Source organism: Oncorhynchus masou, chromosome 7, assembly GCF_036934945.1.
Source record: "Oncorhynchus masou masou isolate Uvic2021 chromosome 7, UVic_Omas_1.1, whole genome shotgun sequence".
Taxonomy (NCBI): Eukaryota; Metazoa; Chordata; class Actinopteri; order Salmoniformes; family Salmonidae; genus Oncorhynchus; species Oncorhynchus masou.
Window position 1 is genome coordinate 280,736 of NC_088218.1, and position 14,610 is coordinate 295,345.

The window sequence follows — 14,610 nt, forward strand, 5'->3', positions numbered from 1 at the left end:
CCTAGTGGACCAGGGATACAGCTTCAAGGTCCGTTACTATACAATACTAACCCTACAGCACCAAGAGACAGAGGTTCCTAGTGGACCAGGGATACAGCTTCAAGGTCCGTTACTATACAATACTAACCCTACAGCACCAAGAGACAGAGGTTCCTAGTGGACCAGGGATACAGCTTCAAGGTCCGTTACTATACAATACTAACCCTACAGCACCAAGAGACAGAGGTTCCTAGTGGACCAGGGATACAGCTTCAAGGTCCGTTACTATACAATACTAACCCTACAGCACCAAGAGGTCCGTTACTATACAATACTAACCCTACAGTACCAAGAGGTCCGTTACTATACAATACTAACCCTACAGTACCAAGAGGTCTGTTACTATACAATACTAACCCTACAGTACCAAGAGGTCCGTTACTATACAATACTAACCCTACAGTACCAAGAGGTCCGTTACTATACTAACCCTACAGCACCAAGAGACAGAGGTTCCTAGTGGACCAGGGATACAGCTTCAAGGTCCGTTACTATACAATACTAACCCTACAGCACCAAGAGACAGAGGTTCCTAGTGGACCAGGGATACAGCTTCAAGGTCCGTTACTATACAATACTAACCCTACAGTACCAAGAGACAGAGGTTCCTAGTGGACCAGGGATACAGCTTCAAGGTCCGTTACAATACAATACTAACCCTACAGCACCAAGAGACAGAGGTTCCTAGTGGACCAGGGATACAGCTTCAAGGTCCGTTACTATACTAACCCTACAGTACCAAGAGACAGAGGTTCCTAGTGGACCAGGGATACAGCTTCAAGGTCCGTTACTATACTAACCCTACAGTACCAAGAGACAGAGGTTCCTAGTGGACCAGGGATACAGCTTCAAGGTCCGTTACGATACAATACTAACCCTACAGTACCAAGAGACAGAGGTTCCTAGTGGACCAGGGATACAGCTTCAAGGTCCGTTACTATACAATACTAACCCTACAGCACCAAGAGGTCCGTTACTATACAATACTAACCCTACAGCACCAAGAGACAGAGGTTCCTAGTGGACCAGGGATACAGCTTCAAGGTCCGTTACTATACAATACTAACCCTACAGTACCAAGAGACAGAGGTTCCTAGTGGACCAGGGATACAGCTTCAAGGTCCGTTACTATACAATACTAACCCTACAGTACCAAGAGGTCCGTTACTATACAATAATAACCCTACAGCACCAAGAGACAGAGGTTCCTAGTGGACCAGGGATACAGCTTCAAGGTCCGTTACTATACAATACTAACCCCCACGTACCAAGAGGTCCGTTACTATACAATACTAACCCTACAGCACCAAGAGACCAGAGGTCCGTTACTATACAATACTAACCCTACAGCACCAAGAGACAGAGGTTCCTAGTGGACCAGGGATACAGCTTCAAGGTCCGTTACGATACAATACTAACCCTACAGTACCAAGAGGTCCGTTACTATACAATACTAACCCTACAGTACCAAGAGACAGAGGTTCCTAGTGGACCAGGGATACAGCTTCAAGGTCCGTTACGATACAATACTAACCCTACAGTACCAAGAGACAGAGGTTCCTAGTGGACCAGGGATACAGCTTCAAGGTCCGTTACTATACAATACTAACCCTACAGCACCAAGAGACAGAGGTTCCTAGTGGACCAGGGATACAGCTTCAAGGTCCGTTACGATACAATACTAACCCTACAGCACCAAGAGACAGAGGTTCCTAGTGGACCAGGGATACAGCTTCAAGGTCCGTTACGATACAATACTAACCCTACAGTACCAAGAGACAGAGGTTCCTAGTGGACCAGGGATACAGCTTCAAGGTCCGTTACTATACAATACTAACCCTACAGCACCAAGAGACAGAGGTTCCTAGTGGACCAGGGATACAGCTTCAAGGTCCGTTACGATACAATACTAACCCTACAGTACCAAGAGGTCCGTTACTATACAATACTAACCCTACAGTACCAAGAGGTCCGTTACTATACAATACTAACCCTACAGCACCAAGAGACAGAGGTTCCTAGTGGACCAGGGATACAGCTTCAAGGTCCGTTACGATACAATACTAACCCTACAGCACCAAGAGACAGAGGTTCCTAGTGGACCAGGGATACAGCTTCAAGGTCCGTTACTATACAATACTAACCCTACAGTACCAAGAGGTCCGTTACTATACAATACTAACCCTACAGCACCAAGAGGTCCGTTACTATACAATACTAACCCTACAGTACCAAGAGACCAGAGGTCCGTTACTATACAATACTAACCCTACAGTACCAAGACACCAGAGGTCCGTTATTATACAATACTAACCCTACAGTACCAAGAGACCAGAGGTCCGTTACTATACAATACTAACCCTACAGTACCAAGACACCAGAGGTCCGTTATTATACAATACTAACCTTACAGTACCAAGTGACCAGAGGTCCGTTGATCTTTTTTTTTTTTTTTTTTTGGGGGGGGGGAGACATGCTTTTAAAGGGATAGTTGGAGATTTTGGTATTAATCCCAAAAGTCAGCGCCATCTAATGAGCATAATTTAAAAACATCCCCATTAAAAATCTGTCCGTTTGAGATATATTTATAGTTGTTATAAATCTGTCAGTTTGAGATGGAGATATATTTATCGCTGTTATAAATCTGTCCGTTTGAGATATATTTATAGTTGTTATAAATCTGTCAGTTTGAGATGGAGATATATTTATCGCTGTTATAAATCTGTCCGTTTGAGATATATTTATAGTTGTTATAAATCTGTCCGTTTGAGATATATTTATCGCTGTTATAAATCTGTCTGTTTGAGATAGATATATTTAAATATCTAAGTTTACTTACATTTATCCAACTATAGTTCTATTTTTTTTCAGAAGGACTCAGGGATCCCATGGTCTTGCTCTCCCTCCCATTTTCTCTGCCCCCCTCCCACCCCCAACCCCCACCCCCTTCTCATACAACCCTGCTCTCTGTCCTGATCACATGTAAATGGCAGATACTGAATGACCTGTGGAGCTCTGAGGTTCTGGAACATTGGAGCTCTGAGGTTCCGGAACATTGGAGCTCTGAGGTTCCGGAACATTGGAGCTCTGAGGTTCCGGGAACATTGGAGCTCTGAGGTTCCGGGAACATTGGAGCTCTGAGGTTCCGGGAACATTGGAGCTCTGAGGTTCTGGAACATTGGAGCTCTGAGGTTCCGGAACATTGGAGCTCTGAGGTTCCGGAACATTGGAGCTCTGAGGTTCCGGGAACATTGTAGCTCTGAGGTTCCGGGAACATTGTAGCTCTGAGGTTCGGGAACATTGTAGCTCTGAGGTTCGGGAACATTGGAGCTCTGAGGTTCGGGAACATTGGAGCTCTGAGGTTCCGGGAACATTGGAGTTCTGAGGTTCCGGAACATTGGAGCTCTGAGGTTCCGGAACATTGGAGCTCTGAGGTTCCGGAACATTGGAGCTCTGAAGTTCTGGGAACATTGGAGCTCTGAGGTTCTGGGAACATTGGAGCTCTGAGGTTCCGGAACATTGGAGCTCTGAGGTTCTGGGAACATTGGAGCTCTGAGGTTCTGGGAACATTGGAGCTCTGAGGTTCCGGAACATTGGAGCTCTGAAGTTCTGGGAACATTGTAGCTCTGAAGTTCTGGGAACATTGTAGCTCTGAGGTTCCGGAACATTGGAGCTCTGAGGTTCCGGAACATTGGAGCTCTGAGGTTCCGTGAACATTGGAGCTCTGAGGTTCCGGAACATACTTTCAAGAAAAAAGTATTTTTAGTTTGACCTGATCACAGAGTTGGGGGAAAGAGTGCTCTAGTTTGCTCCGGCTCAAATTAGGCACTGATCTAATCTATGTGTCCTTCCCCCTCTCTCTCTCTCTCCTCCTCCTCCCTAATCTCCTCCTCTCCACCAGGTCATCACTAAAATGGCGGGGATGGAGGAGGATAATCTGATGTTCTCCTCCAGAGAGGAGCAGTATCAGCTGCTCCAGAAGGTTCTGGCGGCTACAGACCTCGACGCAGAGGAGGAAGTGGTCATCGGAGAGAATGGACGGCCAATGGTATGTATACACACCTCTTGTCAATCAATCAATCAATCAATCAATCAATGAAATGTGGACATCCGTTCTAGTTTGACTTCTGTCTGTCCAGCATGGGAAACGCATCTGGTCTGTCAAGTTCTGAAGTCAGGCATTTAAAACCTTTAAAACCTTATAAACACTCTTTCCCCTCCAGTTCTATATTATAACCTCTCTCTCCCCTCCAGTTCTATATTCTAACCTCTCTCTCCCCTCCAGTTCTATATTCTAACCTCTCTCTCCCCTCCAGTTCTATATTCTAACCTCTCTCTCCCCTCCAGTTCTATATTATAAACTCTCTCCCCTCCAGTTCTATATTCTAACCTCTCTCTCCCCTCCAGTTCTATATTCTAACCTCTCTTTCCCCTCCAGTTCTATATTCTAAACTCTCTTTCCCCTCCAGTTCTATATTCTAACCTCTCTCTCTCTCCAGTTCTATATTCTAAACTCTCTTTCCCCTCCAGTTCTATATTCTAACCTCTCTTTCCCCTCCAGTTCTATATTCTAAACTCTCTTTCCCCTCCAGTTCTATATTCTAACCTCTCTCTCTCTCCAGTTCTATATTCTAACCTCTCTCTCCCCTCCAGTTCTATATTCTAACCTCTCTCTCTCTCCAGTTCTATATTCTAACCTCTCTCTCCCCTCCAGTTCTATATTCTAACCTCTCTCCCCTCCAGTTCTATATTCTAACCTCTCTCTCCAGTTCTATATTCTAACCTCTCTCTCCCCTCCAGTTCTATATTCTAACCTCTCTCTCCCCTCCAGTTCTATATTCTAACCTCTCTCTCCCCTCCAGTTCTATATTCTAACCTCTCTCTCCCCTCCAGTTCTATATTCTAACCTCTCTTTCCCCTCCAGTTCTATATTCTAACCTCTCTCTCTCTACAGTTCTATATTCTAACCTCTCTCTCCCCTCCAGTTCTATATTCTAACCTCTCTCTCTCTCTACAGTTCTATATTCTAGCCTCTCTCTCTCTCCAGTTCTATATTCTAACCTCTCTCTCTCTCCAGTTCTATATTCTAACCTCTCTCTCCAGTTCTATATTCTAACCTCTCTCCCCTCTAGTTCTATATTCTAACCTCTCTCTCCCCTCCAGTTCTATATTCTAACCTCTCTCTCCCCTCCAGTTCTATATTCTAACCTCTCTCTCTCTCTACAGTTCTATATTTTAACCTCTCTCCCCTCCAGTTCTATATTCTAACCTCTCTCCCCTCCAGTTCTATATTCTAACCTCTCTCTCCAGTTCTATATTCTAACCTCTCTCCCCCCAGTTCTATATTCTAACCTCTCTCCCCTCCAGTTCTATATTCTAACCTCTCTCTCTCCAGTTCTAACCTCTCCCTCTCTCCCCTCCAGTTCTATATTCTAACCTCTCTCTCTCTCTCCCCTCAAGTTCTATATTCTAACCTCTCTCTCTCTCCAGTTCTATATTCTAACCTCTCTCTCTCTCCAGTTCTATATTCTAACCTCTCTCTCTCCAGTTCTATATTCTAACCTCCCTCCCCTCCAGTTCTATATTCTAACCTCTCTCTCTCAAGTTCTATATTCTAACCTCTCTCTCTCTCCAGTTCTATATTCTAAACTCTCTTTCCCCTCCAATTCTATATTCTAACCTCTCTCTCTCTCTACAGTTATATATTCTAACCTCTCTCTCCCCTCCAGTTCTATATTCTAACCTCTCTCTCTCCAGTTCTATATTTTAACCTCTCTCTCCAGTTCTATATTCTAACCTCTCTCCCCTCCAGTTCTATATTCTAACCTCTCTCTCTCTCCCTCCAGTTCTATATTCTAACCTCTCTCTCTCAAGTTCTATATTCTAGCCTCTCTCTCTCTCCAGTTCTATATTCTAACCTCTCTCTCTCTCCAGTTCTATATTCTAACCTCTCTCCCCTCCAGTTCTATATTCTAACCTCTCTCTCTCTCTCCCCTCCAGTTCTATATTCTAACCTCTCTCTCTACAGTTCTATATTCTAACCTCTCTCTCTCTCTCCCCTCCAGTTCTATATTCTAACCTCTCTCTCCTCTCCAGTTCTATATTCTAACCTCTCTCCCCTCCAGTTCTATATTCTAACCTCTCTCTCTCAAGTTCTATATTCTAGCCTCTCTCCCTCCAGTTCTATATTCTAACCTCTCTCCCCTCCAGTTCTATATTCTACTCTCTCTCTCTCTCTCTCTCTCTCTCTCTCTCTCTCTCTCCCCTCCAGTTCTATATTCTAACCTCTCTCCCTCTCCAGTTCTATATTCTAACCTCTCTCTCTCTCTCTCTCTCTCCAGTTCCAACGGAGGCCAGGTACCATGAGCTCCATGTCTGGTGCTGATGATTCTGTCTACATGGAGTATCGCTCTCGAGGCAGCCGGGCCCACCTGGGTAACAACATCCACCCGCTCTTCAAGCGCTTCAGGAAGGGCCCGTAGGTCTCTGCTCTAATCTGCTGCGCTATATAGGGAACACGGCGTTACTGTGGGATGCTGCCGGGGTGTTGTGGAAGGGATTCCTCGGCTCAGGTCTGGCGAGAGGTAACCGCTATAGACCCTGGTAGGAGGAACGTGTTCCCTGTGTGTTTCAGAGAGAACCCGGTTCTGCAACGCCACCATCACCTCAGTTCTAGGGCTTTTAGTTCTTCAGAGAGGGATACTAAATGTGATCTTTTATCTTTCTCATATTTCATTCATGTGTTTCTGTTTTTGTCTTGACATTGTTGCCATGAAATGCTTTTTGAAATAAAACGGGAATTTTTGGGATTAGTTTGTATATTTATTTAGTGTTTGCAGAATCAGTGTCTCAACCAAGTGTGATCCAAACGCTGTCACGCCCCTACCCTACCCTCTACCCTCTACCCTACCCTACCCTCTACCCTCTACCCTCTACCCTACCCTCTACCCTCTACCCTCTACCCTCTACCCTCCCTCTACCCTCTACCCTCCCTCTACCCTCTACCCTCTACCCTCTACCCTACCCTCTACCCTCTACCCTACCCTCTACCCTCTACCCTACCCTCTACTCTACCCCCTACCCTACCCTACCCTCTACCCTACCCTCTACCCTCTACCCTACCCTCTACCCCTCTACCCTACCCTCTACCCTACCCTCTACCCTCTACCCTACCCTCTACCCTACCCTCTACCCTACCCTCTACCCTACCCCCTACCCTCTACCCTACCCTCTACCCTCTACCCTACCCTCTACCCTACCCTCTACCCTACCCCTACCCTACCCTCTACCCTACCCTCTACCCTCTACCCTCTACCCTCTCCCCTACCCTCTACCCTACCCTCCCCTCTACCCTACCCTCTACCCTACCCTCTACCCTACCCGCTACCCTCTACCCTACCCTCTACCTCTACCCTCTACCCTACCCTCTACCCTACCCTCTACCCTCCCTACCCTCTACCCTCTACCCTACCCTCTACCTCTACCCTCTACCCTACCCTCTACCCTACCCTCTACCCTACCCTCTACCCTCTACCCTACCCTCTACCCTACCCTCTACCCTACCCCTACCCTACCCTACCCTACCCCTACCCTCTACCCTACCCTCTACCCTACCCTCTACCCTACCCTCTACCCTACCCTCTACCCCACCCTACCCTCTACCCTCTACCCTCTACCCTACCCTCTACCCTACCCTCTACCCTCTACCCTACCCTCTACCCTCTACCCTCTACCCTACCCTCTACCCTACCCTCTACCCTACCCCCTACCCTCTACCCTACCCTCTACCCTACCCTCTACCCTCTACCCTACCCTCTACCCTACCCTCTACCCTACCCCCTACCCTCTACCCTACCCTCTACCCTACCCTCTACCCTCTACCCTACCCTCTACCCTACCCTACCCTACCTCTACCCTCTACCCTACCCTCTACCCTACCCTCTACCCTACCCTCTACCCTCTACCCTCTACCCTACCCTCTACCCTACCCTCTACCCTACCCCCTACCCTCTACCCTACCCTCTACCCTACCCTCTACCCTACCCTCTACCCTCTACCCTACCCCCTACCCTCTACCCTACCCCCTACCCTCCCTACCCTCTACCCTACCATCTACCCTACCCTCTACCCCTACCCTCTACCCTCTACCCTACCCTCTACCCTACCCCACCCTCTACCCTACCCCTACCCTCTACCCTCTACCCTACCCTCTACCCTCTACCCTACCCCTACCCTACCCTCTACCCTACCCTCTACCCTACCCTCTACCCCCCCCTACCCTCTACCCTCTACCCTCTACCCTACCCCCTACCCTCTACCCTACCCTCTACCCTCTACCCTACCCTCTACCCTCTACCCTCTACCCTACCCTCTACCCTACCCTCTACCCTCTACCCTACCCTCTACCCTACCCTCTACCCTCTACCCTCTACCCTCTACCCTACCCTCTACCCTACCCTCTACCCTACCCTCTACCCTCTACCCTACCCTCTACCCTCTACCCTACCCTCTACCCTACCCTCTACCCTACCCTCTACCCTACCCTCTACCCTCTACCCTACCCTCTACCCTCTACCCTACCCTCTACCCTCTACCCTACCCTCTACCCTACCCTCTACCCTACCCCCTACCCTCTAGCCTACCCTCTACCCTACCCTCTACCCTCTACCCTACCCTACCTCTACCCTCTACCCTACCCTCTACCCTACCCTCTACCCTACCCTCTACCCTACCCTCTACCCTCTACCCTACCCTCTACCCTACCCTCTACCCTCTACCCTACCCTCTACCCTACCCCTACCCTCTACCCTACCCCCCCCTCCCTACCCTACCCTCCCTACCCTACCCCTACCCTACCCTCTACCCTACCTCTACCCTACCATCTACCCTACCCTCTACCCTCTACCCTACCCTCTACCCTCTACCCTACCCTCTACCCTACCCTCACCCCCACCCTCTACCCTCACCCTACCCCTACCCTACCCTCTACCCTACCCTCTACCCTCTACCCTACCCTCTACCCTACCCTCTACCCTACCCCCTACCCTCTACCCTACCCTCTACCCTACCCTCTACCCTACCCTCTACCCTACCCTCTACCCTACCCTCTACCCTCTACCCTACCCTCTACCCTCTACCCTACCCTCTACCCTCTACCCTACCCTCTACCCTACCCTCTACCCTACCCCTACCCTACCCTCTACCCTCTACCCTACCCTCTACCCTACCCTCTACCCTACCCTCTACCCTCTACCCTACCCTCTACCCTCTACCCTACCCTACCCTCTACCCTACCCTCTACCCTCTACCCTACCCTCTACCCTCTACCCTACCCTCTACCCTCTACCCTACCCTCTACCCTACCCCCTACCCTCTACCCTACCCTCTACCCTACCCTCTACCCTACCCTCTACCCTCTACCCTCTACCCTACCCTCTACCCTACCCTCTACCCTACCCCCTACCCTCTAGCCTACCCTCTACCCTACCCTCTACCCTACCCCCTACCCTACCTCTACCCTCTACCCTCTACCCTACCCTCTACCCTACCCTCTACCCTACCCTCTACCCTACCCTCTACCCTACCCTCTACCCTACCCCCTACCCTCTACCCTACCCTCTAACCTACCCTCTACCCTCTACCCTACCCTCTACCCTACCCTCTACCCTCTACCCTACCCTCTACCCTACCCTCTACCCTCTACCCTACCCTCTACCCTCTACCCTACCCTCTACCCTACCCTCTACCCTCTACCCTACCCTCTACCCTACCCTCTACCCTACCCACTACCCTCTACCCTACCCTCTACCCTACCCTCTACCCTACCCTCTACCCTCTACCCTACCCTCTACCCTACCCCCTACCCTCTACCCTACCCTCTACCCTACCCTCTACCCCTACCCTACCCTCTACCCTACCCTACCTCTACCCTCTACCCTACCCTCTACCCTACCCTCTACCCTACCCTCTACCCTCTACCCTCTACCCTACCCTCTACCCTACCCTCTACCCTACCCTCTACCCTACCCTCTACCCTCTACACCCTACCCTCTACCCTACCCTCTACCCTACCCCCTACCCTACCCTCTACCCTACCCTTACCCTACCCTCTACCCTACCCTCTACCCTCTACCCTACCCTCTACCCTACCCTCTACCCTACCCCCTACCCTCTACCCTACCCTCTACCCTACCCTCTACCCTACCCTACCTCTACCCTCTACCCTACCCTCTACCCTCTACCCTACCCTCTACCCTACCCTCTACCCTACCCTCTACCCTACCCTCTACCCTCTACCCTACCCTCTACCCTCTACCCTACCCTCTACCCTACCCCTACCCTCTACCCTACCCCCTACCCTCTACCCTCTACCCTACCCTACCCCCTACCCTCTACCCTACCCTCTACCCTACCCCCTACCCTCTACCCTACCCTCTACCCTACCCTCTACCCTACCCTCTACCCTCTACCCTACCCTCTACCCTCCCTCTACCCTCTACCCTACCCTCTACCCTACCCTCTACCCTACCCTCTACCCTACCTTCTACCCTACCCTCTACCCTACCCTCTACCCTCTACCCTACCCTCTACCCTAACCCCCCTCTATCCTACCCTCTACCCTACCCTCTACCCTACCCTCTACCCTACCCTCTACCCTACCCTCTACCCTACCCTACCCTCTACCCTACCCTCTACCCTAACCCCCCTCTATCCTACCCTCTACCCTACCCTCTACCCTCTACCCTCTACCCTCTACCCTCTACCCTACCCTCTACCCTACCCCCTACCCTCTACCCTACCCTCTACCCTACCCTCTACCCTACCCTACCCTCTACCCTACCCTCTACCCTACCCTCTACCCTACCCTCTACCCTCCCTCTACTCTCCCCCTACCCTCTACCCTGCCTCTACCCTACCCTACCCACTACCCTCCCTCTACTCTCCCCCTACCCTCTACCCTACCCTCTACCCTACCCTCTACCCTACCCCTACCCTACCCTCTACCCTACCCTCTACCCTACCCTCCCATGTACCCTACCCTCTACTCTCCCCCTACTCTCTACCCTACCCTCTACACTAACCCCCCTCTATCCTACCCTCTACCCTACCTCTACTCTCCCCCCTACCCTCTACCCTACCCTACCCTCTACCCTACCCCTACCCTACCCTACCCTCTACCCTCCCTCTACTCTCCCCCTACCCTCTACCCTGCCTCTACCCTACCCTACCCACTACCCTCCCTCTACTCTCCCCCTACCCTCTACCCTACCCTCTACCCTACCCTCTACCCTACCCCTACCCTCTACCCTACCCTCCCATGTACCCTACCCTCTACTCTCCCCCTACCCTCTACCCTACCCTCTCCCCCTACCCTCTACCCTACCCTCTACCCTACCCTCCCATGTACCCTACCCTCTACTCTCCCCCTACCCTCTACCCTACCCTCCCATGTACCCTACCCTCTACTCTCCCCCTACCCTCTACCCTACCCTCCCATGTACCCTACCCTACCCTCTCCCCCTACCCTCTCCCCCTACCCTCTACCCCCCCCCCCTCTACCCTCCCCCTCCCTCCCCTCCCCTGCAGCAGGCACAGACATCATCCTCAGGACACCCAGTTAAAAACCTGGATCCTACCACGAACCCAAATTGGATTGCGAAAAAAAAAAAAATTCAATCCAGATCCGTGTTTAGTTGAGCTAATTACTTCACCGGGATCCGAATGAGCTGTTACCCATAGCAACGTGTGCTCTTCCTCGGGTCAAGCTGGGATGTAATGAAAACCCCCAGAGGATGTGGGGAAAGTTCAAAGAGTCGTATGGACTGTAATCCTGTTGAGTCCGAGATTAAACTGGAGAAGATCCCCTGCCAGAAGATGCTGTTTCAACGTTCATTCCCCAGGAGGGATACGACAGGAGGAAAACAGGGGACTGGAACCGACAACAATAAAATAGAATGAAAAGATACAAAACATCCAAAATAACTAGGATGTTAACGACTACAAGAATGCAAATATAGACAGGTCAGAACCTTATTCAATGTCCAGGGTCCTGGAGTGGTTGTATAGACAGGTCAGAACCAGAACCTTATTCAATGTCCAGGGTGCTGGAGTGGTTGTATAGACAGGTCAGAACCTTATTCAATGTCCAGGGTCCTGGAGTGGTTGTATAGACAGGTCAGAACCAGAACCTTATTCAATGTCCAGGGTCCTGGAGTGGTTGTATAGACAGGTCAGAACCAGAACCTTATTCAATGTCCAGGGTGCTGGAGTGGTTGTATATACAGGTCAGTACCAGTACCTTATTCAATGTCCAGGGTTCTGGAGTGGTTGTATATACAGGTCAGAACCTTATTCAATGTCCAGGGTTCTGGAGTGGTTGTATATACAGGTCAGTACCAGAACCTTATTCAATGTCCAGGGTCCTGGAGTGGTTGTATATACAGGTCAGAACCTTATTCAATGTCCAGGGTTCTGGAGTGGTTGTACAGACAGGTCAGAACCTTATTCAATGTCCAGGGTTCTGGAGTGGTTGTATAGACAGGTCAGAACCTTATTCAATGTCCAGGGTCCTGGAGTGGTTGTATATACAGGTCAGAACCTTATTCAATGTCCAGGGTCCTGGAGTGGTTATATATACAGGTCAGTACCAGAACCTTATTCAATGTCCAGGGTACTGGAGTGGTTGTATATACAGGTCAGTACCAGAACCTTATTCAATGTCCAGGGTCCTGGAGTGGTTGTATAGACAGGTCAGTACCAGAACCTTATTCAATGTCCAGGGTTCTGGAGTGGTTGTATATACAGGCCAGAACCTTATTCAATGTCCAGGGTCCTGGAGTGGTTGTATATACAGGTCAGAACCTTATTCAATGTCCAGGGTTCTGGAGTGGTTGTATATACAGGTCAGAACCAGAACCTTATTCAATGTCCAGGGTCCTGGAGTGGTTGTATATACAGGTCAGAACCAGAACCTTATTCAATGTCCAGGGTTCTGGAGTGGTTGTATATACAGGTCAGAACCTTATTCAATGTCCAGGGTTCTGGAGTGGTTGTATATACAGGTCAGAACCAGAACCTTATTCAATGTCCAGGGTCCTGGAGTGGTTGTATATACAGGTCAGAACCTTATTCAATGTCCAGGGTACTGGAGTGGTTGTATATACAGGTCAGTACCTTATTCAATGTCCAGGGTTCTGGAGTGGTTGTATATACAGGTCAGAACCTTATTCAATGTCCAGGGTTCTGGAGTGGTTGTATATACAGGTCAGTACCTTATTCAATGTCCAGGGTCCTGGAGTGGTTGTATATACAGGTCAGAACCTTATTCAATGTCCAGGGTACTGGAGTGGTTGTATATACAGGTCAGAACCTTATTCAATGTCCAGGGTACTGGAGTGGTTGTATATACAGGTCAGAACCTTATTCAATGTCCAGGGTACTGGAGTGGTTGTATATACAGGTCAGTACCTTATTCAATGTCCAGGGTTCTGGAGTGGTTGTATATACAGGTCAGTACCAGAACCTTATTCAATGTCCAGGGTTCTGGAGTGGTTGTATATACAGGTCAGAACCAGAACCTTATTCAATGTCCAGGGTTCTGGAGTGGTTGTATAGACAGCTCAGAACCTTATTCAATGTCCAGGGTCCTGGAGTGGTTGTATATACAGGTCAGAACCTTATTCAATGTCCAGGGTCCTGGAGTGGTTGTATAGACAGGTCAGAACCTTATTCAATGACCAGGGTCCTGGAGTGGTTGTATATACAGGTCAGAACCAGAACCTTATTCAATGTCCAGGGTCCTGGAGTGGTTGTATATACAGGTCAGAACCTTATTCAATGTCCAGGGTTCTGGAGTGGTTGTATATACAGGTCAGAACCTTATTCAATGTCCAGGGTTCTGGAGTGGTTGTATATACAGGTCAGTACCTTATTCAATGTCCAGGGTCCTGGAGTGGTTGTATATACAGGTCAGAACCAGAACCTTATTCAATGTCCAGGGTTCTGGAGTGGTTGTATATACAGGTCAGAACCTTATTCAATGTCCAGGGTTCTGGAGTGGTTGTATATACAGGTCAGAACCAGAACCTTATTCAATGTCCAGGGTCCTGGAGTGGTTGTATATACAGGTCAGTACCAGAACCTTATTCAATGTCCAGGGTCCTGGAGTGGTTGTATATACAGGTCAGTACCAGAACCTTATTCAATGTCCAGGGTCCTGGAGTGGTTGTATAGACAGGTCAGAACCAGAACCTTATTCAATGTCCAGGGTCCTGGAGTGGTTGTGTATACAGGTCAGTACCTTATTCAATGTCCAGGGTCCTGGAGTGGTTGTATATACAGGTCAGAACCTTATTCAATGTCCAGGGTACTGGAGTGGTTGTATATACAGGTCAGTACCAGAACCGTATTCAATGTCCAGGGTTCTGGAGTGGTTGTATATACAGGTCAGAACCTTATTCAATGTCCAGGGTTCTGGAGTGGTTGTATATAGATGTCAGAACCGTATTCAATGTCCAGGGTTCTGGAGTGGTTGTATATACAGGTCAGAACCTTATTCAATGTCCAGGGTCC

At 49.4% G+C, this 14,610-nt stretch overlaps 1 protein-coding gene across 1 annotated transcript in view; it reads left to right on the top strand.

Moving 5' to 3' along the window:
- The window catches only part of LOC135542908 (general transcription and DNA repair factor IIH helicase subunit XPB-like), an 83,698-nt gene extending 76,850 nt beyond the window's left edge, over nt 1-6,848 (top strand). Inside the window, exons 15-16 of the mRNA XM_064970051.1 lie at nt 3,941-4,087; nt 6,381-6,848. Of these exons, the coding sequence (XP_064826123.1) occupies nt 3,941-4,087; nt 6,381-6,521 (288 nt within the window). The 3' untranslated portion in view covers nt 6,522-6,848. The remainder of the gene's footprint in view (nt 1-3,940; nt 4,088-6,380) is intronic.
- The last annotated feature ends 7,762 nt before the right edge of the window (nt 6,849-14,610 follow it).